At 35.9% G+C, this 23,747-nt stretch overlaps 1 protein-coding gene across 12 annotated transcripts in view; it reads left to right on the forward strand.

Moving 5' to 3' along the window:
- The window catches only part of ARB2A (ARB2 cotranscriptional regulator A), a 381,926-nt gene that overhangs the window by 336,768 nt on the left and 21,411 nt on the right, over positions 1–23,747 (forward strand). For 2 of the 12 annotated variants that reach the window (XM_070517779.1, XM_070517783.1), the window contains one exon: positions 1–3,994. The exons of 9 other annotated variants lie outside the window; for them this stretch is intronic. In XM_070517779.1, the coding sequence (XP_070373880.1) occupies positions 1–17 (17 nt within the window). In that variant the 3' untranslated portion in view covers positions 18–3,994. Of the gene's footprint in view, positions 3,995–8,325; positions 8,361–23,747 lie in introns of those variants that run through there. One more of the 12 variants, XM_044780008.2, reaches the window with a different exon arrangement.

Below are 23,747 nucleotides of genomic sequence, written 5' to 3' on the forward strand. Positions count from 1 at the left end.
GCGAAGATTCGCCCTAAGCTAACATCTGCCAGTCTTCCTCTTTTTTTCTTCCTTTCCCCTACCAAAGCCCCAGTACATAGTTGTGTATAGTTGTAAGTTCTATCTCCTTAGCCAGTTACTACTGTGCCTACATATTTACCAGTTCTCTCCATTGAAATAAATAAGCTTTAGTATATCTGTAGCATTTCTATTTTTCTTCATTCTACCTTCTCCCTTGATCTTTTTCCAAGCTAGTTCTTTTCTTTTGTCCTATTTAAAATTTAAGTTTAAATGATCGTTTATTTCAGCTACAAACCAATCAGTCTAAAAATAAAAAGTCAGTATGTTAAAATGGTATTTTTCCTGAGCTTTGAGTCTCTTAGTCAGTAAAAGAGCTTGTTTGAAAAATTTGAAGTCACCTCAAAAATTCTGCAAAGAGGGGCTGGCCCAGGGCATAGTGGTTAAGTTCAGGTGCTCTGCTTTGGCAGCCCGGGGTTCACAGATCATATCCTGGGTGCAGACCTACACAGCACTCATCAAGGCATGCTGTGGTGGCATCCCACATACAAAATAGAAGAAGATTGACATAGATATTAGCTCAGTGAAAATCTTCCTCACCAAAAAAAGAAAAAAATCTGCAAAGAAACAGCTACTGCATATCCAAAAATTTTTTCTATAAACCAAATTTTGCTTTATTTTTGGATGACATATAAAGTCTGATGGTATTTTCAGTTTCCCATTAGAATTGTTAATCCTGCTTTTATTAATCAAATGTTGGGGATGGGTTTCAATTATACATGAAGGTTTTTAAGGCAATGAGTCTTCAGCTCTCATTATTTGCCATTTAGAACAAATTCTCAAATAATACTGTAATTCTACTTTCGGTCACTTTGTCATCCAAAATTGCTTTTATACATTTGAATTTTTATCTTTATTCTTTACTTCACATAACAGAAATATTTAATGCTGTTTTCTATTTCTCTATTACGATTATTTATATTCTGTACTTTTTAGTTGATTACAAAACTAATAGTAAAATTGTCATTGGCAATTATTACCCAGTAACAATTGATATAGCAGTAATAATGACTGTCTACATTTATTTTCTTAGACTAATTCGGCTTCTTCAAGATTCTGGAGGGTTTGAAATTACCAGTGTCCTGTTGGGTAAAATCTATGCAAAATATCTTGTTTTAAGGGTTTATAATGCTTCCCATACTAATGAGGAAAACAGTTCATCATTTTCAAGTGTATAATCAGTGTCGGCATTTTGTGTATCACAATGCAAGTCCTGAAACAGTGGCATTCCGGATGCTCCTGTGAGGAGCCAAAAGAAAATCACTTTCCTCTTGTAGAGCACTTTTACAAAACTCTAGGGAGAAAACAATTTAGTATAATTATTTGTACAACTAAATTGTACCATTAATAGTACAATTGTAATTGTTAAATAGTACCATCATGTAGAACTTTTTAGCATGGTGAAGTGTACGGTCACCATTGCACTTTTGTATATAAATGGAAAACTGACTATAGTCCTTGAGAAAATCGTCTGTCCCTTTCTAAACTCATAATTTTTACATACTTAGAAGTGTACAAGACATATTATGTTTATTATCTTCCATTACTCATTATACATAACTAAATACAACAAATAAAGAATGAAATTGTGCTTTAAATTGTTCCTGTGTGAATATTCGTTTTGTGGGAATTAAAATAATCTGATGGGGTTTTCCTAGACTTACTAACATTGAGGGCGTTTCTCAGTGGTACTAACAGACATGGTGTGTGGCCCTGAATTACGCTAAGTATATTGTCTTTACGCTCAAAAAAGGCTACTGAATTTACTTCAGCCTTGAAGATCCGCAGGTTTACTCTCCAGAAACCAAGAAAGCAGAAAGGAACAGAAACAAGGCGAGTGCTCCTGAAGCGTGTAGAACAAGAAGATAAAGGGAAGGGCAGACTGCTCAGGGACTTGTAGACCCAGGGCCCAAATCTCTATTCTGTTCTAAGTACAGAGTCCTCGAGTTGGAGAGTGACAGTATCTACCCTATAGTGAGCAAAGGGGTTGATCAGGGAGCAAGAATGTAAGCAGCTGACCACTTAGGAAGCTATTGCAGTAGCTGAGGCAGGAGATTATGGTGGCTTGAATGATGGTAGTAGTGGAGATAGGAAGAAGTGTCCAACATGCCTTAATTGTTCAGACGTGAGACGTGAGGGGATAGGAAGGAAGAAGGATGATCCTGGATTTTTTCTCATGAACATCTGGGTGGTGTCATTTACTGAGATGAGGAAGTCTAAGAGAGGACGAGGTTTGGGAAGGAAAATTGCAAGTAAAATTTTGGCATTTAACTGTGCTCTCTTTTTATCTTTAAACATTTATTTAAGGAAATATTCTAGAGATCAGAGAGAGGATTCAGAGTAAGAAAGAAAAATAGCAAGTGCATGACTTTAAATTTTCTCTTTTACCAACACATGAGACTTCTAACGTGAACTAGAAGTTATTTGACTAGAAAGTAAGATCTAACAACAGTGTGTATAACCAGAGTGTAAAACTCACCATTGGCTAACATGGGCTGTGCACACCTTCGAACTTAGCTACTTTTGACTGGTGCAGATTTCATGAGAAGTGTGCAGATCAACTGTTTGCCACTGTGATGGGGAAAGTTTTTCAATAACCCCAGCATAGCAGCCAACACCTAACTTGAAAAGCAAGTTCTCTTCCCCTTAATTTCTCTATTAAAGAATTTTAATAACACTTTATTAAGAATCCACAGCTTAATGTTACCTTACACATTTAGGAACTCTGTTTTATACTTTTTATTTTTCAGTAACTGAGTAACCATTGGCAAAAATAGGTTTTCTACGGTCAGCCCCATTCACACTTGGAAAAAAGAGCCTCTCGTACCTTTTGTCAGTCAGGTATGAAGAAGCGATATTCCCAGATATTAACTAGTTCTTCTCACTTCCATGACAGTGGTTTTACCATTTTAGTGTCATGGTGTAATTGTCTGAAAACCATACCCTTTGATTGTTGCATTTTATCACCATTTAAAAAGGTAACCTTGTGTGCTGGATATTTTCTTCATGTGTTCACAACCCTAAGGAGCAAGGTTATCTGCTTTGGCAGACTGGTTTTTATTTTCATTTTTTATGTGATGGAGAAGACAGTAATAATAAGGAAAACTAGAATTGGGAAGGGATAAATTTGGTGTTTTACTTCAAAGATGCAAATTAGGATGACTTTTAAAGTTATAGTCTTATCAACTTAATTTAGATACTTTAGAAAGTACCAGTGTAAGCCAAAATCATTATTCAAACATTTGAGTATCACAAATTTCTGTGTAATTATCAGCTTGCTTTTGTGAACATCAAATTATAGGCCAGTCCAGTTTCCCCCATGGCAGATCGACAGACCTGGTAGATTGAGTAGATGCAATGTCTGCATTGTATATTGACGCCAGTAAAGCTATCCGTTTTCTCTTTCATGGTCTGATGATCAATAAGGAGGGAACAGGATGAATGATAAGACAGGGAGAGAAGACTTTGATAAGAAGCTGGTCTTACCAAATGTAATGAGGAAGAAGAACAGGATACATAGTGAAATGAAGTTGGGGAATATCCCTAGGTTTATATACTCCTGCTGTCCCCTGTTCCTAAAACTCAAAAAAAAAAACCCCAAAAACTATTAAATAGCATCTTAAATGCATTGAATTAAATGGATTCAAATTTGCGTTTTCTTCTCTGTCTGGCTTTGTATGGTATTTAGAAAGCTCCTGATTTCTTCCACCCCATATTGCTTTTAAAAGCTTCTGTCAGCCAACATCGTATCCCCATTCTTTTGTCATCCTTATATATCGGGACAGGCATCTGCCTCACTTTTACAGATCATAGTTCTTTATGCCTTACAAATAAAATAGCATTAACTCAACACCATATTTTTATATCACTTTTCAAATTAGGGTAACTTTTTCTTACCAGAAAAAAAAGCATTAAACCTACTTATGAAAAAACCATTAATATAAAAAGAAATTTAGTAATTGAGATTATCCATCAAAGATTTCATAAAATTAAGTATAAATCATGAGCATTCTAATTCAGTCTTTCTTCGCTCCTCCTTTACCATCCAAACTTTATCTCTCTGAAGTCACTAAAAATGACAGTTGAGGGTGTCATGTCTAGTGGTCATGAAATTCACTTTTAGGAATACAAGAGCTGTTTTATGAATTTACCTATAAATTAGCTCAATAAGCCAATGAATATCACTAGTTAAATTGTGGCTTGACTTTTAAAAATGTCTTCTTAAGAGTCCCCAACAGTAGGTATCTCTCAAGAGTATTCTTTTTTCAGGGAGGGTATCCTTTTACCAACCTCTCCCTCTATCCCCCACCCCCCAGCCTCTGGCAACTCAACTACTTTTTTTTTGTTAAGATTTCATATAAAAGTGAAACCATGCAGTATTTGTGTTTCTCTGTCTGGCTTATTTCACTTAGCATAATACCCTCCAGTTTCATCCATGTTGCCGCAAATGACAGGATTTCCTTCTTTTTTAAGGCTAAATAATATTTCATTGTATATATATATATAACACATTTTCTTGATCCATTCATCCATTGATTGACACCTAGGTTGTTTCTATGCCTTGGCTATTGTGAATAATGCTGCAACGAATATGAGAGTACAGATATCTCTTCAAAATAGTAGTTTCCAGTTTCCCAACACCATTTATTGAAGAGACTGTCCTTTCCCCATTGTATATTCTTGGCTCCTTTGTCAAAAGTTAATTGACCATGTATACATGAGTTTGTTTCTGGGCTCTCTATTTTGTTTCATTTGTCTACATGTCTGTTTTTATCCCAATACCATGCTGTTTTAATTACTATAGTTTTGTGATATAGTTTGAAATCAAGAAGTATGATGCCTCCAGCTTTGTTCTTCTTTTTTAAGATTTCTGTGGCTTTTCAGGCTTTTGTGATTCCATACAAATTTTAGGATTGTTTGTTCCATTTCTGTGAAAAATGCCATTGGAATTTTGCTAGGGATTACTTTGAATCTCTAGATTGCTTTGGGTAGCATGGACATTTTAACAATAGAAATTCTTCCAATCCATGCACACAGAATATTTTTCTATTTATTTGTGTCATCTTCAGTTTCTTTCATTGGTGTCTCATAGTTTTTAGTGTGTAGATCTGTTGCCTCTCTGGTTAAATTTATTCCTAAGTATTTTATTCTTTTTGATGCTATTGTAAATGAGATTGTTTTCTTCATTTCTCTGACAGTTTGTCGTTAGTGTATATAAATTCAGTTGATTTTTGTATATTAATTTTGTATCCTGCAACTTTACTGAATTTGTTATTTAGTTCTAATAGTTTTTTGGTGGAGTCTTCAGAGTTTCCATATATAATATCATGTCATCTGAAAATACAGACAGTTTTACTTCTTTCTTTCCAGATGCCTTTTATTTCTTTTTCTTGCCTACTTGCTCTGACTAGGACTTCCAATGCTCATTGACTAGACGTGGTGAGAGTGGGCATCCTTGTCTTGTTCCTAGTCTTAGAGGAAAAGGTTTCAGTGTTTCACCATTGAGTATGATGTTAGCTGTGGGCTTGTCATATATGGCCTTAATTATGTTGAAGTACATTCCCATTATACCCAGTTTGTTGAGAGTTCTTAAGAATATTCTAAATGACTCACACTACCTTAGGCACTATAAGAGGTTGTAGATATGTGGAAATGGTAGGTATGATTCTTACCCATTAGGAGCTTACAATTTAAGGAAAATGCTAATTTTGTCTTTGAAAACTACTGAACAGCGAGAAGGTAGGGAAATGAATAGGTAATTGAGAAGAGAGGTAGGGCAAAAGAGGGTTCCAACCTAAAGGAGGAAGATAGAAGAAGGAGAAAAGAAGTTAGGGAAGCAGTTGAAAGGGTTAAAAAACTCAGACTATGAAAGGTAAAGAGAAGCAATTAAGTAGTAGGAGAAACTTGTTCACTGCCAGAATTTCTGATGTATGCAACTCATCACCAAGAACTGGTATGGCTTAATCCCATAACTCTTATTATTTTTGGAATTGTCTTAGAATATGGATTGTGGTATGAGTTTTCAGATCCATTTCTGGACTCTTAAAGGAATAAAAATTCAAAATTTCCCTTTATGAACCACAAATTATGCCAAATTTCTTATATTTACAACTCATAAATAAAACTATTTTTAAAGATTTTGGCCTATCCTTGTGCATTGAGAGTCCGTGTCCATAGTTAGCAGCATTTACTGATGGTCTTCTCTATCTAAGCACCACGCCAAAACTGGAGCTTTAAGGTAAAGGGTCCTGAACAGTGAGTTTTGGACCAAATTTAAAGAAAATCAGGGATATGCATTGTTGAGTAAGAAGGTGGGCATTCCAGGAAACAGATGGAATGTGGCAAACACAAAGCTGTAGAAGTGGTAATAAGGGAATAAAAATGAATTTTATTGATTTAGTTAGTACCTGTCATTTGTTAGAAGATTACATAATCATCTTTGGAATGGCCTATTAACACAAATTTAATAGTAAGTCTCCATTCCGTTGTTAAATGAGCCAGGACAAGTATTGTTCATTATATGTTCCTATAAGAAAGGCAATAGCAATATTTTGATAGTTTAATTTGTGAAAGTTGACCTAAGAGGTCACCGAAGGGTCTGGGTCAAGAAAAAATACATTGTATACATTTTTTTTCTTTACAAGTTCCATGGTATAAAATGTGTACCCAGTTTTTCATGAACAAGCCTTTTTTTAATCATCCTGACTAATTTATTTCTCATTATCAAAGTGGGCAATATGCCCTCCGTATGTCATCCATGTGAAGTAACTGTATGTACTCTGAATCAGATCTAGATGCAAAGGCTCCATAAGTCTATGTTTATTCAAATGAAGGTTGAAGTCTTTAAAGATACCCACCCAGGTATCTTGTGTAATCTTCTATCAGGATTGTATCTCCGTTTCAGTTTGTATGACACTACCTGTTTTGAATAGGATAAAGACTCATTGTTCCTGTCAGGCCTGTTTTCAAACTAAATATTCATCTAGTCCTTTGTGGCTGCCATTTTTATCACGCACTCAGAACAGCTTCCCTTTGCTGATCTGCCATTTTCCTGCAAATCACTGTTTCACTTGCATGATTTCTAGTGAGACAAGCTTAGACCTGGCTGCCTTTCTCTCAGGAACAGAGAAAAGAAACGTCTCTGGTGCCTATGCTGCAAAGAAAGTTGATTCATGTGTAAATTATCGTTTGGCCTTTACTTGCTTGGCCTGTGGAGAGTACACATGCAGATAAAAGGCTCGGTGGGTCAGGGCTCCGTACGTGCAGGTTTCTCCTGTGGCTACAATGACAGCATTAGAATTGTTGTCACAGATTATCAGACACGCTATGATGGCTTATCGTTATTTATTTGCAGTTTTCTATGTGAAATAAACTCTAACATGGAAGCTGCGTCTATAGTAATAGGACACCAGGTACCTGGCCCCTGTTTATTCTGTCAGCTCATATTCTCAATAATAAAAATTGGTTTGGGTTTGCTTGAAGGTAGGACTGGTATCTTTATGCTTCTGCCATCGATGTTTCTGGCTCCAGTCTTTCTCCTTCTCTTTCTTCTACCTCGTGTTTTTGTTTATTCAAACTTGGTTGTTGTCCAAGTTTGTTGTGAACCATGGGTAATACCTTAGTGACATCTCTTATTAATCAATGTAGGTGTAAAATGCTGTTTGGGGGTGTGTGTAGCAGCTTCTAGGCACTGTGCAGAAATTAGATAGTTACATAAGTTGCAAAAATCTATTTATCTGTGACTCAGTTTTTTTTAAAGTAAAATTACTTAGCATACATTTGTTATTAACTTCACTATTAAAAGAAGTAAACAGAGGTGTAGTTTGTTTTAGTACATCAAATCAACTCTTTAGATATATGGCCAATCTGAATTTATAAGATAAATTCCTGTATATGTACACATGACACTAAGAAATGCATTAATAAATCCCAAAATGATATGATGACTTCAATCTACTTTTTTATCAAGGTCTTATAATATGTGTCACAATAGTAGAGCTGAGATATCTATTTCTGCAACTTTCATTTATTTGTATAATTCATATTATACATTTATTTATATATCATCACATTATGATCCATATTATTTTTTAAAGTATGTTAGAAACCAAGAGAATATATTTTATAATACCTCCCTTTCTAAATTGATGTTTATCAGAACACTGTTAATTCATGACCCTTTGGTAAGCTTTCCTCTTATTATAGTAAAATTAAATAAGTTTTAAATAATGCAGTTAGATTATAGACTACTATCTTAATTTCTTTCAGAAAGTTTTCTTTGCTGTTGAAGAAATTGTGTCTGGAAACCAGTTCCTTTCATTTAGACAATGAAAAAGGTATAATTTTTCATTGCACCTTTTGATGTTCCATTAGGAAAACAACCCACTGTTTATTTCCAGTAGAGTGTACTTGTAATTAACCACATGTAAATTACCTTTAGTTCATTGTCACCGAGGTCTGAACAGTCGGGTGATCTCCTCTTCCTTCTCCTTGCACTATCTGCTCCACTTCCCACCACTGAAGCCCAACTGAGTTTTAGAAAGAGGACAGTCCCATTCCATTGTCATAAATGCTCTTAGACGAGTATTTCCCTGCACTGTCCATCCCACAGCATCCTTTGCATGGAACAGGAGAGAGATGACTATATTCAACCTACTTATCCCTTTCCCCTGAATAGTTAAAATCGCTTATTTTCTCATTTTCTCCTAATTTTGTTTCTCATCTCCTCCTAGGCTGAAGTAATTCACTGAGCTTAGCCCAAAAAGAAAAGGAAAAACTTGTAGCTTTCCTTTCAGTGGAAAGGCAGTGCTGCCTCAGCTGCCTTATTCTTAGTCCCAAATAGTAACTTTATAGAAAGGTTCATATGTTTTAGCCTGTAAAAACTGGCACAGATAACCTGACTGCTTTATCACTTGATTGACTACAGTTGTTTATAGCTTGGTTTCAACCAGGAGAGGTACTGGAGAAATAATGGTTGAAAATAGAGGAGGTTGGCTGACAGAATAAGAGAGTATGGGTAAAACTCAAAAGACAGATGAAGTTACCAAGAGCAGACTTGCCTAATCCCATCAATCTACCCAGCAATGCACTCAGGAGGCTGCGGGAGAAGAGACAGTAATTATATCAGAGATCACCATCTCAAGGCTCCTGGCATGCGTGCAGAATTGTGAGAGAGTCGTATAATTTTGTTTGTACATTTGTATAATTGATGTCTTGCTAAGGACATTCGTTAGGTGTGTATAAATATATTTCATGTATATGTGTATGGTATACAGCATACAAATATAACACTTGAGTATAAGTATCAACAGTTGTGGGAATTTTCCTAAGAATATATCACATGCATCTGTGTTGAGATAGGCATGCTATAATTATGACAATTAAAGACATTTAAAGGTAGCAAACAGATTTGTTTTTATATATAATAATTTATTTACCCTGGTAGCTGAACTCAATACAGTATCTCCTTTTTAGTTTACTTTTAGTCACGAGGGGATAATGTGTTTTAATTAAGCCCTTTTGTCTACAAGCAAGAGAGACCCTCTCAGCTCACTTGGACTGAATTTATAGTTTGTCTCTTAAAGAAGATTCTTACAGAAAATATATAAGAACTGAGCTCTATACTGAAATTTTAATTTAAGCCATTTAGACTTTATCATGTGGCTCTAATGTGAAATGAATCCAGTATGGGTTATTGTGAGGGTACTCGTCATCTTGTGATTGGAAAATCATGGACAATTAACATTGCTGTACAAACAGCTACTCTTGCCACTTGTCTCTCATGAGACATATGATATTTCTCTAGAAGAATCTCTGTAATTCCTCTACTCACTATATATTGACCAGCTTCTTCCTCTTACGTACTCTTTCTGCCCACTCAGAACTTTAGCAGATTGATGGCCTTTAGATCCTTCCAGTTCTGACTTTATTTCAGCAGCAATCCTCCACAAATCTCTTGGTTTCTTCCATTCAGATTTTTCAGAAAATTAGTTTTTTCTCATCTCTTTGCTTCAGACCATAGGTGGTGGTCCTATGAATTGGCTGGACTTAGATCGGTGTCCATCCCTGGCTCAATCAGCTGTGGACGGGAGGTACACGGTCATGTGGTACAAAGATGCCCCCTACTGATGTCCCTTGAAACAGATCTATATGTAATATAGTTTCACTAGAAGGGGTGGTTGGTGAGGAGATATAATGATTATGTCTCTGGTAAATAACCTGTGGTAAACAAATCACCATCCCTGACGTGGGGCACGAAAGTATTAACATGACCCATTGCTTAAATGTCACTTCCTCAAGGAAGTCCCAGATTAGACTCCGTATATGCTCTTACCATATGCTCCCATAATACTCTCTGTTTCACCACCATCATAAAACTCATCAACGTTATTGTAATTACTTTTTTAATGCCTCTCTTCTCTCATAAACTCTAAGGTCTGTGAAAATAGGGACCATATCTTCCCTGTTCACCATTCTGTCACTTGTACCTGGCCCAGTTCCTGGCTTATAATAGTGTCTAAATATTTGTTAAGTTATTTTATTAGTAAGTGGCTTAAACCTATAGGAATCAGATGTTTCAAATGTTAAGTTTAGTAATCTTCCAAAACCCAACTCTCCTTCCCAAATGTCCCTATTTCTGACAGTGATATTATCAGTCTCTGTCACCCAGATACTGACTCATCCCTCTCTCCATCATCAAAGCAGTGATGTTTTGTTGGTTTTTTTCTTTCCCTTTTATCTGTAATTTCTTCTCCGTTCCCAGCGCCACCACCTTAGTCCAGGTCTTTTTCACCTAGACCTAACTGGTCTCATGATCTCTAAGCTCTCGTCTCCTATTATATCTTACACATCTTCCTTAAAAGCAGCTTTTCACACCTTTCTCTATGAAAAAAACTTTGTTGGCTTCCTTTCTGCCTCAAGAATGAAATCCAAACTCTTAAGTCCTTCACTCTCTTGTTCCTGCTAAGTCTCTAATTTGATTTTCTACTACTGTCCTACATGAACTTGCATTCTATCCAAACAAGTCCGCCTCTGATCTCCGAATCCATTATAAGCATTTCTAGCCACTCTTTTGTTCACATATCTTCTTGCTTCCTCAGAACTTAACTATTCCTACTCTTCTTTCAAAACCTACCTCAAAACCACTTTCTTCATAAAGCTGTTACTACTTCCCAGTCCTCAGTAACCGTTTGTTATTCTAACGTTAGAGGACTTCCTATCTCTGCCATTCAGCGGCCCCTTAACATGCCACCTGACAATATTGTTTCTCTGTGTTATATGTACAGTATGATAGTGAAGAGTGTGAACTGCAGTCAGACTGCCCAGGTTCAAATCCTGCCTCTACGAGTTACTATCAAGGTAGCTACACAAGTTACTTAACCCCTGTAAACTTGAGCTGTGTCATCTCTAAAATGAGGGCAATAACAATACTTCCATGTTGTAAGAATTCAATGTGATAATGCATCTAAAGCACAGTAAGTGCTCAATAAATGTTATCTATAAAATTATTTGCATATTATTGATTAACTTGCTATTTTTAAATACCTGTTATGTGCTAGACACTGTGCTAGAAAGAAACAGTATAAAGGGATTAAGATAAAAACCTCTACTGGCAAGGAAGTCACCTCTATCCTATCCCCCAATTAGACTGTAAGCCCCTTGCATTCCCAATCGTACAATCCATACATATTTACTGAATATCTGCTATCTTCAGAACCCTGTGCCAGGCACAAGGAATTAAAGGAGGCATAATATATAAAGTTCATGACCTCCAAGACCCTTATAACTAAAGCCCCTGTCATTGTGCTTTGCACACTGGTGAGAGCTCAATAAATGTTTATTGGCATCGGTGAGCATGGCAGTGATGATAAAGGCTCTAGAGCACCACAATTTCTAGCCTCTCTTTAGAGCTGTTAACTTTATTTGGCTTCTTCATGTCTTCGTTTTCCACTGAATGAATGCCAGCAAGTCTTTTTCAAATTTTTTTCTGTCTGATCAAGACTTAGATAATGTCTGCTTCTTTTGGTAGCTAAATATCCCCCAAACTCAGTTTCATGCTTCAGTGAGAAGATATTATGGTATTGCCAATGGAAACCACTTCACATTTGGGCAACATCATGATGTCTAAGTGGCTCAGATTCAAATTTCAGTATAGATTCTGGTTCCTGCACATTTGCTGTCAAAAACCACTTTATAGGAGCCAAACTGTGGAATCCTTCCAAGTGTTAGGCACTATTAGAAGTACCATTAAAGTACTGCAGAGTTTCGAAGATTATGAAATGCTGATTTTTTTTAACATAATATGTTCTATGGTACTTCCATGAAATCAGTACCTTGTTTCTGTCATGGGGCTAAAGGCAATTGAGATCCCCCCCCTTTTTTTTTTTTTTGTAGCATCACAGGTTTTAGAAACAACTCCAAGTTGGAACTTCTAAAATGATTTTATACTGTCTTGTACAACAGTGGATATATAGAACAATTCTGATTTTCAAATGTAACTGTGAAATAAAGCTTCAAGAAGACATAGTTGTTTTTATTTATGCTGTATATCTTAGTCCCCTCCCCGTATCCTGTTCCTCTCTATTTCCTTGGTCAGCCTGCAGGAAATAAAACATGTAGGACATAATAGTTACCATAAAGATTTTTTATAAGATCAGAACCTGTTTAGAGATAAAGATAATTATCCATCAGCCTATGATATGATAATTACATTAATTTAGCATAAAATGTATCTGTAGCTTCCCTATAGTTGTGGCAAAAAAGGAAATAGTAACTGACACTGTCTTCCTCACTTGTAAAGCAAGAGCATGGACACTCATCTGAAAAGATATTTTTCTACAATAAATACCAAAGAAATCGTCACATATTATTTACTTGTAAACAAGCAGTTATTTGTGAAATTATTTGTTTAGTGTCTACTATCCCCCATTAGATTATAAATTCCTTGAAGTCAGTGACCACATCTGTCTTGTTAACCACGTGTCCCCAGCTCCTGGAAAAAAATGCTTGAAACTAAATGAAATGAAATCACATGTATTCTTATCCAAGAAGCACTGACTAACATAATGGGCCATGTCTTCAATGAAAGTATAATATAAAATGCAGCTAGCCTTCCTTACACTGTTGATTTTTTTTTGCGTTTTATTTTTGTTTTTTTCAGCTTTATTGAATATAATTGACAAATAAAATTGTAAGATATTTTAAATGTATAGGATGATGATTTAATATACATATACATAATGAAAAGATTCTTCCCATCTAGTTAATTAACATATCACCTTAAATATTTATCCTTTTGGGGGGATGAGAATTTTAAGTTCTACTCTCTTAGCAAATTTCAATTACATAATACAGTGTTATCAGCTCTAGTCACTATGTTATACATTAGATCCTCAGATCTTATTCACCCTATAGCTGAAAGTTTGTGCCTTTTTAGCAACCTCTCCCTATTTCCCCCACTTTCCACCCCAGCCTCTGGCAACTACTTTTCTTCTCTGTTTTTATGTGTTTGACTTTTTGTGAATTCCACATATAAGTGATACCAGGCAGTATTTGTCCTTGTCTGTCTTATTTCACTTAGCATAATGCCTTCAAGGTCCATCCGTGTTCTCCCAAAAGGCAGGATTTCCTTCTTTCTCATGGCTAAATGATATTCCAGTGTGTGTGTGTGTGTGTGTGTGTGTGTGTGTGTGTGTGTGTATACAGTACATCTTCTTTATGCATTCATCCATTGACTGGCTCTTAGGTTATTTCCATATCTTGGCTATTGTGAAAAATGCCACAATGATTTCTTTGATATCCTTTTTTCTTTCTTTTTTTTTTGTGAGAAAGATCGCCCTGAGCTAACATCTGTGCCAGTCTTCCTCTATTTCATATATGGGACACCACCACAGCATGGCTTGATGAGCAGTGTAGGTCCACACCCAGGATCCGAACCCATGAACCCTGGGCTGCCAAAGCAGAGCATAGAAACTTAACCACTATGCCAATGGGCAGCCCTCTGTTTTCATTTCTTTTGGATATATGCCCATAATTCGAATTGCTGGATCATTTGGTAGTTCTACTTTTAGTTTCTTGAGGACCTTCCATACAGTTTTATATAATGGCTACACCAATTTTCATTCCCACCAACAGTGCACAAGGGTTCCCTTTTCTCCACATCCTGGTCAGCACTTGGCCATCTCCTGTCTTTCTGATAATAACCATTCTAACACATGTGAGGTGGTATCTCATTGTGGTTTTGATTTGCATTTCACGGATGATTAGTGATGATGATCACTTTTCATGTTCCTATTGATCCTTTGTATGTCTTCTTTGGAAAAATGTCTGTTCAGTTCCTCTGCCCTTTTTTTAATCATATTCTTTTTTTGTTTTTTGTTTTACTGAGTTTTGCGAGCTCTTTATATATTATGGATATTAACTCCTTGTCAGATAAATGATTTACAAATGTTTTCTCCCATTCCATAGGTTGCCTGTTCATTTTGTTGATGGTTTCCTTTGCTTTGCAGATGCTTTTTACTTTAATGTAGTCACACTTGTTTATTTTTGCTCTTGTTACCTTTTGCTTTTGTTGGTGTCAAATCCCAGAAATCATTGCTAAGACTGATGTCAAGGAATTTACCCCCATATATTTTTTCCTAGAAGTTTTATAGTTTCAGGTCTTACGTTCAACTTTTCAATCAATTGTGAGTTGATTTTTGTGTATGGTGTAAGATAGGAGAAGCGTTTCATTCTTTTGGATATAGCTATCCAGTTTTCCCAACAGCATTTACTGAAGAGACTGTCCTTTCCCCCTTGCATATTCTTAGCTTCTTTCTTGAAAATCTTTTGACCATATATGCATGGATTTATTTCTGGGCTCTCTATTCTGTTCCATTGATCTATTTGACTGTTTTTATGCCAACATCATATTTTTTTGATTGCTACAGTTTTGTAGTATAGTTTAAAATCAGGGAGCATCATGCCTGCCTGCGTGGTGAAAGCTTTGTTCATCTTTCTCAGAATCACTTTAGCTCTTTGGAGTCTTTCATGATTCCATACAAATTTTAGTATTGTTTGTTCTATTTTTGTGAAAAATGCCGTTGGAATTTTGCTAGGATTGCGTTGACTGTGTAGGTTGCTTTGAATAGTGTGGGCATTTTGACAGTATTAGTTCTTCCAGTCCATGAGTACGAAATATCTTTCCATTTACTTGTCTCTTCTTTAATTTCTTTCATCAACGTCTTAAAGTTTTCAATGTATAGATCTTTTACCTCCTTGGTTAAATTTATTCCTAAGTATTTGATTCTTTTTGATGCAATAGTAAATGGAATTGTTTGCTTAATGTCTCTTTCCAATATTGTTAACTTTTTTTTTTGAGGAAGATTAGCCCTGAGCTAATAGCCACCACTAGTCCTCCTCTTTTTTACTGAGGAAGACTGGCCCTGAGCTAACATCCGTGCCCATCTTCCTCTACTTTATATGTGGGATGCCTGCCACAGCATGGCTTGGCAAGTGGTGCATAGATCTGCACCTGGCATCCGAACAGGCAAACCCTGGGCTGCCGAAGCTGAATGTGCGAACTTACCGCTGCACCACCAGGCTGGCCCCTTGTTAACTGTTTTATTGATAATTAATAAAAGCCGGTAAGGAGGGAGAGGAGAAAAAAATAAAATGAAACAAAATAAAAGCCCATAATATAGCAGTGAATCATGACTCAGTGATGAGACTCATATAGGAGACCACATTAATTTTTATCATGATGTACTGTAACTTTACTATAACCAAAGACGGAAAAATCTAGAAAATGGATAATTTAAATGTGCCTTAAATGTATCTCTTAAATATCATTGTCTCAAACACATTTTTGTCAGGAGTTGAATGTTAGAGAATTCAAGGCTAAGTTCTCTGATGAGAGGCTTAAGTGGCCGTATTTTGTGTTATTGACTAAGAGAGGTACCAGACAAGCTGTACTACAGTGGCATTCCGTTAGAAACATGAAGAGGCCTAACTTAAAATCAGATAGAAGGACACTCAGCCTTCACAGAGAAAAAGTTATACATATTCTCATACTTCTCTAATGTAAATAGTAGCCATTTACTTACTAAAAATATATGACAAAATAAGAAGCATTATTGTAAAGAAAACAGTACACATTATGTGGCAAATGTGTAGTTACTATTGTTTTTAGCAGAAGGGTCTCTATGTTAGTTTACTTTGCTGACAGTACAATGTGGTCAAAATAGTCTGTCAGTTAAATTGGACAGTTTGGAATGCAATGTCATTTTCATTATAGGTAGAATTTATGTATCTAAATATAACTTCTCATATGACATTGAAATTTCATTTTAATGCCATTTACCATAAAGTGCAATGAGGAATAGGGCAGGTGTGTCTTGGATCCCTTCCAAGAGGACATTAGCACTGTATCCTCAAGGATGAGCCCTGTGTCTTGTTGTTCTTTATATTCCCACTGCCCATCAGTATCTGGCGTATACAAGGCACTCAGGAAGTGTTTGGCCAAAATGAACTTTGCTCTTTTAAGGTTATCCCACAACCTGTATTCTTCAGGACAGCTTTGTACTTAGACTACAAGGTACTAAATTTTTTCATTATTTAACATCTCTAAACTGGGAAGTAATCGTCATATCCATTTGTCTTATATATTTTCTGTTGATTGCTGACAAAGTAGAAGACATGTCATGAAAGATCAAATGTGACACATCTAGAAGAAAGACAGGAAGGCCCAGGGGAACTTACTGTCCAGCTTCTTTCATAGGTGGTTAGGGGCCCAGTCATTGATCTTGCCAACAGTAGCTGGATCCGTTTTCCGACTGCTAGCACAGTCCTTCCGAGAATAGTAGCAGACTCTCAACAAATTCTAAAGGATGCAGATTGGTTGGGAGTTGCTACTATTATCTGGGGTCTGGAAAAGGCCACGGTTTCTATGATACTGATATTCCATTAATCTTATCTCAGATCTACAGATATTGGAGTGTGTAACTTACTCCTATATCCAGTTCTCAGCCTTCTCTCTGACGTATGGAAGTCACACCTTTTATAGAAGCTCAGCTTCCATACCCGCAGTTCACCCTTACTGAGGCGTGACTTATGCAGGTAGTAGGCAACTAACCCCTCGCCGGAGGTGGGGACAGCATAAAAAATGAAAAAAACAAGACACAGGGCTCATCCTTGAGAATACAGGAAGGGATCCAAGACATGTCGAGACACACCTGCCTTGTTCTGGATTGTACTTTATGGTAAATGGCATTAAGACCCTGACCTTAAGAAGCTTTAACTAACCAAACATAGAGCCCTCGTAAGTCTTATTGAAAACAGGGTTACCCCCAAATTAAAGGTTTTGGGTGGGGGGTTGGGTTTTTTTACCATGTGAGTGATTATGCAAGGGCCTACAGCTGCATCCCTGAAGAAATTTCACAAACTCTGCCATATAGTGTTGTGGGTAGCGTTGATATTTCCTTTTTGGGAGGAAACAAAAGAAAAATGTGTAGAATGATACATCTGTGTTTGTTTCTTTTAAAATCTATTTAAATGTGAAAATATGTTAAAAATCAAAATAATGAACAGTGTTTTATTTCTTCTTTTTCTGTACTTTTCCAAAATAAATGTGAATAGTACATGACTTCTTAAAATTATTTCTCTGAACTAGAAATAGCTCTTTTAAGTGAGAGTCTTATTAATACAAAAGCCAGAGAGTAGCATTGAATTCAGTTTTTAACCAAATACAAAGTTAAAATTATGTTTTTTGTATTTCCAGAAGCTTTTAACAATCATATTTTTTTATGATCATTTTACTCAAATGATTGGGTTACTGAGAATAACAGGCTTATCAGCAGGTTAGAAGCAAAACATGCATTATCTTGTCATTTTTATTATTTGGAACTTAGCACCTATGTTTTTTGAAAAGCATTTAAAGAATTTCAGAATTTTTTTATTTTTTCATAATAGTATATTCCTTTCTCCAGAAAACATAACATTTGAAGCTAAGCACTTATCTCAGAAAATGTCTGTATTTCATTTTTAATTCAACTCAACATTTCCTGAGCTCCCGCTGTTTCAGAAGACTTTACCAGTCAGTCAGTCAGTCAGTCAGTCAGTCAACAATGTTTATTGCCTGCCTGCTGTGTGTCAGCTACTGTTCTGAGCACTGGGATGAGATACAGCAGCAGACGTAGCAAAGTTTTCGCCCTGAAGAAACTTACATTGTAGTCAGAGCAGATGGACAATTAACATATAAGCCAAAAAAACAAGCTAGTAAATAAAGAACCAAACAAATAAATGATTTCAGATGCTAGTAAGTTAATATTAGCAAACGTTTAACAGTACAATGAGTTGGAGAGTGACTGGGCAGGAAAGGAGGGAGTGGTGGTTCTCCTTTAGCTAATTTTTTTCACATTTTGAGGCTACCTACATCTGCTACTGTTACTGCCCTTCATTGAACCACTTGCAAACAATGTGCTCTCTTTGTACCGCAGAGCAATATAACATCACTGATGGAATTGTTTTCTCCTGGAGAAGTGATGGAAATACACTAGTCTAACCATATTTCTCGCTCCTTCCCTTGTGCATTGCTAACTGGTTGCGAAAGGTGAAGCTTCCCACCTGCTCCCCCCACCACTTCCTTATGATGGTATTCCCTAAGGCGTGAAAGGGGACTCAGATGCTGGGCAGCAAAAAGATTACACGTGTTCACTATAGTCATTAAATAGGGAATATTTGAAAGTGATACCAGGTTTAAAGACTCAAATACTTAGAATGATAGAGTCACTGAACACAGTGAAAAAAGTGAGGGAAATGGATGGATATGAGGCAAAGCATTCAGTTTGTCATTACTGGTATATTATAACTGTAAAGCTGTCCTGTAAATTGGTTCAAGCCAGTTTCCACTTTATATGTATACATGGTTATTTATATGCAAATGATGCTATGAACTAAAAAACAAGCTCTTAGAGGGACTGTATCTAGAGAGTAAAGAACGCAAAAATCACATATATCTGAAACTGGCAATTAATATTTCCATTTGGATGTGCTTTAGAATGTATAAAATACTTTCACATGTATCATCTCACAGAGGCCTCGAGAATAGTGATGTAAAATAGATACTCTTGTTATCTCCATTTTATACATGAAGAAACTGAGGCTCAGCGAGATGATTGGCACAGAGCCAGAACGCTAGAAAGTGTTAGAACTAGATGTCTCACCGAGGGTTATGTCTGCAAGTCCGGTGTGCTTTCCACTACACTACAGCTGCAAATAGATGTTTTCAAGAGGAAGCAGACACAAAAGGAAGTCCTGAGAGAGCTGATAGAATTGTGACTCTGAAGCTGTGGCTAACGTGTCAGAGAGAAAGTAATCAACAGTGTCTTTTAGCAGCGGAAAAGTGGATCTCAGATTCAGTCAGAAAACCAGTCAACGATTTTGAAAAGGAAAGTTTCTAAACAGCAATAAAAGTTTTGCCCGTCGTCAAGGAGGGATTTGATTTTTTTAAAAAATGGAGGGTTCTTTTGCCAAGAGTGTATTCAAGTAATTCTGTGAACAAACAGGCATTAACAGTTCAATAGGTAGTCAAGATAAGTGGTAAATTTGGTAAAACATGAGCATGCTTAAAGGAATGAGGACAGAACGATAGAAATACAAAGATATCAAAGAGAGGAAAATACATTTTTTATGTGGTGTTCCCACAACTCAGCATTCTAAAGTAGAAAGTACATTTCTGTGATTTGTTGAGAAAAAGTATAGACAAAAAGAAGGGAAGGTATTTGAAGCAGAAGAGTTTTAGAAACCATAACTAATGCTTCCACAGCGTTCTCCATTTTGCTGTGTGGTATAATAGTGACTGTGAGAGAGCATAGAAAGGACCACAGGCTTCACCAGAGAAGAAGTTCTTCAAATTTCCACTCTTACACAAAGCCCTTGCTCTGGTCACCACAACTCTCTTCTGGTGGCCTCTGGAGAGCTGGATGCCATTAAGCATTTCACAAAGGTCGCTGCCTTAGAAAACTACTCAGAAGCAATAGTTTTCTTTTTTTCTTTTCTGTTTTCTGGTTTTCTAAATACCGCTAGATTATAAGCTTTTCAGGGACAAAGACAAAAATGTCTCATTCATTTTTGTATCCTCACACCTATCACGGTGCAAGCTTATAGGAGCAAGTCAATAAATGTTTACTGAACTGAACTAAATTATTTTAAAAGGCAAAATCAGGGGCCCCCATCTGAGTCACTCTTTCATTCAGATACTCAACATACTGACACTAAAGCCAAAAACGTGAGTTTGAGTCCAGACACTGCCACTTGCCAATTCTGTGACTTTGGGTACTTCATAATTTAACCTCTCGAGACCTCAGTTTCCACGTCTCTGATTTAAAGATAATGGTTTCTGCCTTACCAACTTCATGGTTTGTTATAAGGATAGAATCTAATAATACATGTAAAGATAAAACAGAAGGTATCAAGTGCTATACAAAAAACTGTATTTTTCTGTGGAATCAATAGTGCCAAGATACTCCAATGATTGACGTGTTCCTTGGTCAAATCTAAGTGCCAGGTTCAGTAAATGGATGCACGCTTCTTATGAGCAGGTCTTCTCAGAATCCTTCACTTGGAAATTAATATTATGAAAGTACGAGAATTGGCTAGGATGGGAATCAAAGTCGTCTTCTTCTTCTTCTCTTTCCAAAATAAAGCATCTACTTCATATAAGTTGTACCATAATATTCAGATAATAATAGTCACTCTCATTTTGCAAGCAGGACTGTGTGCCAGGCATTCTACTTGCACTTCACATACATCGACTTTTGTTCTCATCACCAACTTGCTATTAAGCCCATTTTTACAGATTAAAAAAACGATCAAAGAACTTGCTCAAAATCACAGCTAGTGCATAGCATTTTACATTTAAGGAAACTAGCGCTGAGAAATAAGTGACTTAAGCAATAATTCCTCTTTCTCACTTTTGTTCTCTCCTTTTTTTCAACCTGCTACAAGTCTAGTTCACATCTATGTTACTTCTAGACTGAAATTTTCCAAAGTGTGTTTTGTGAAATAAAAGTCCACAAAACTGCCCCGGGAGAAACTCATTGGTCGAATATGTTTGGGAGATGGCACACATTGCAGTCCTCCCTGCTGCGTGTCACAGTGCACAGTAGCACATTGAACCCTGTGAGAAAACTGCAGTAAGTTCCCAAATTTGAAACAGAACCTTGAATCAACAGCTGTTGACATCTCACAAAGCCACAGTTCCATGGAGTAAACTGTAGGAAGGGTTGACTATTGAATGAGTTAACCAGTAAATGCAGTAATCATTATGCTAACTCCCTACCAACAGACAGAGAGCAGCATCCTCACAATAAAATGTGTGTAAAATCGTTGGAAATGTACGGTTGATCTGATAATTTTCCTAAATGTGTTCAACCAATTTCCTAAAAATTCTTCAATGTAATTTTTTCCTAACTCTGACAGCAACTGTTATTATAACAAAAGGTCACAGAAATTCGGATCATTTTTCCATGTGAGAAATTGTGCCCTAATAGATAGTAGAATTTACTTTATGTTACTGAAACATAATGTTACTGAAAATTATTATCCCAATTATTAATAAGTAGTTTAAATCAGTGATTTTAAACCAATGTAGTAAACATTTCAACTTGGAGGAGAAGCCAATGATGGAACTACTTCTTCCCATTTCCTCTTCTAAAATGAGGAGAAAAATGAAGAACGTTAATTTATTTAGCCCTATCAGACCAGGATCCTCCAATTACTTAGGAGTTATTTAAAACTTCTTTTGAGTGAGGACAGTTGGGCACCAGATTTGACCTTCAAATACTGTTTGAATCAGTTCAAATAAAAAATAACCATTTCATTCTTGGAAAACATTAGGTACATTGCCTGTTTTTGTTACTTCATTGTCATATATTTTGTTAAAATGTCGTAGAGCTTAAATTATTATTATATGCCCATTAGTTCTGCTGCCTTGGGATGTAATGACTCATATTAGTAGTCTATGTAATAAAAAGGGTTGGTGAATTTTTACTGAACTGTCCTTTTGGGACTATAATTTTTAACATTCTCTGGAAGCTTTGCAAATCCGTTAGTGATAAAGTGCTCTTGTACTGTCTTTATCATTAACAAGTTCATAAGGACCAGAACTGTCTGTTACCTGTGAATGTTGAGCATAACACCATGTTGATCTGACACCTTCCCTACGTGGAGAGTCACCAAGGATACGTGATCAGAATGTCAACATCTTATAAGCAAATAAGGTGACTTTGTAATCTCGTCAGTGGTAATTTTAGACTGGTCTCTGCAATTTAGTAGATGAGCTCATCTTTCTGAGGTGGAATTACCAAACACCATCCAGTTATTATAGACGTATTCTTTTGCTAAATTTTAAATCATTGAGGACTATGAAAGAATGAGAAGGACTGGTATAGACCGATTAGCTTAGTTGCTAGTAGTTTCAAGATGGTTTAATCCCTGGGTAGGCCAATGATTTTACACAGAGTTGAAAAAATATGTCCTTAGGGCAATAAATTTTATTCAGTGATATAAAATTGGATATTATTATATTTGTATATCAAGTATAGTAAGTTTATTATTATATTTCATATGAAGCATATCTTGAAATATATTTAGTTTTATTTTTTAAATATAAATTTTACATATCATTAAATGATATCTTCAGTGTACAAATTGTTGAATTTTGAAAAATGTATACCCATTGCAACCACTACCCTAAAAAAATATTGAACATTTCCATCACTTCCAAAATTTTTTTCTTACTTCCTTCCAGTCACTTCTCCTTGCTCTCCCCACCTCACCCTTGCAGCCTCTCTTCTTATTTCTATCTCCATAGATTTTTTTTGTCGCCTGTTCTTAATCTTCACATAAATGGCATATACTCTTTTGTGTTTGTCTTCTATAACCTAACATAATGTATTTGAAATTCATCCAAGTTGTTACGTGAATCATAGTTTATTCCTTTTAATTACCAAGTAGTATCCATTTTATGAATATATCACAATTTGTGTATCCATTCTCCCTTTGATAGACATCTGGGCTTTATCCAATTTTTGGCTATTGTGAATAAAGCTTCTGTGAACACTTTCTTATGTGCCTTTTTGTCGACATTTGTTTTCTATTGAATCAATAGCTAGTAGCAACAGTGCTGAGTCATGAGGTAGATGTATAAAACATATACGTATAAAACTGCCAGTTTGCAAAAGCGATTGCACCATTTTACACTCATGTGAGTAATATACGAGTTCTAGTTGAGTTGCTGCAGATACTCACTAACATTTGTGTTGTAGTCTTTTTAATTTCAGTTTTAAATGGAGTGACTGGCCCATTTAAAGGTCAGGTAATTATGATGATTGTATTTATTTCTACCATTATGTTATTTGTTTTCTATTTGTCCAGTGTTTTTGTTCTTCTGTTTCTCCTTTTCTGCCTTCTTTTGAATTATGTTTTTTGTATTTTATTTTAATTACTGTAACATCCTTTTAGTATGCCTTTTTGAATTACTTTTTAATAGTTGCTCTAGGGATTAATCTATGCATCCTTATCATAGTCTACTTAGAGTTAATATTGTACAATTTCATATACAATGTAAGGAGTTTACGACATTATGATACCATTTATCCTCCTGTCCTTTATGTTATTATAACCATATATTTTAAACCCATATACACTAAAAC

This window comes from Equus asinus, chromosome 9 (assembly GCF_041296235.1).
Source record: "Equus asinus isolate D_3611 breed Donkey chromosome 9, EquAss-T2T_v2, whole genome shotgun sequence".
Lineage (NCBI taxonomy): Eukaryota > Metazoa > Chordata > Mammalia > Perissodactyla > Equidae > Equus > Equus asinus.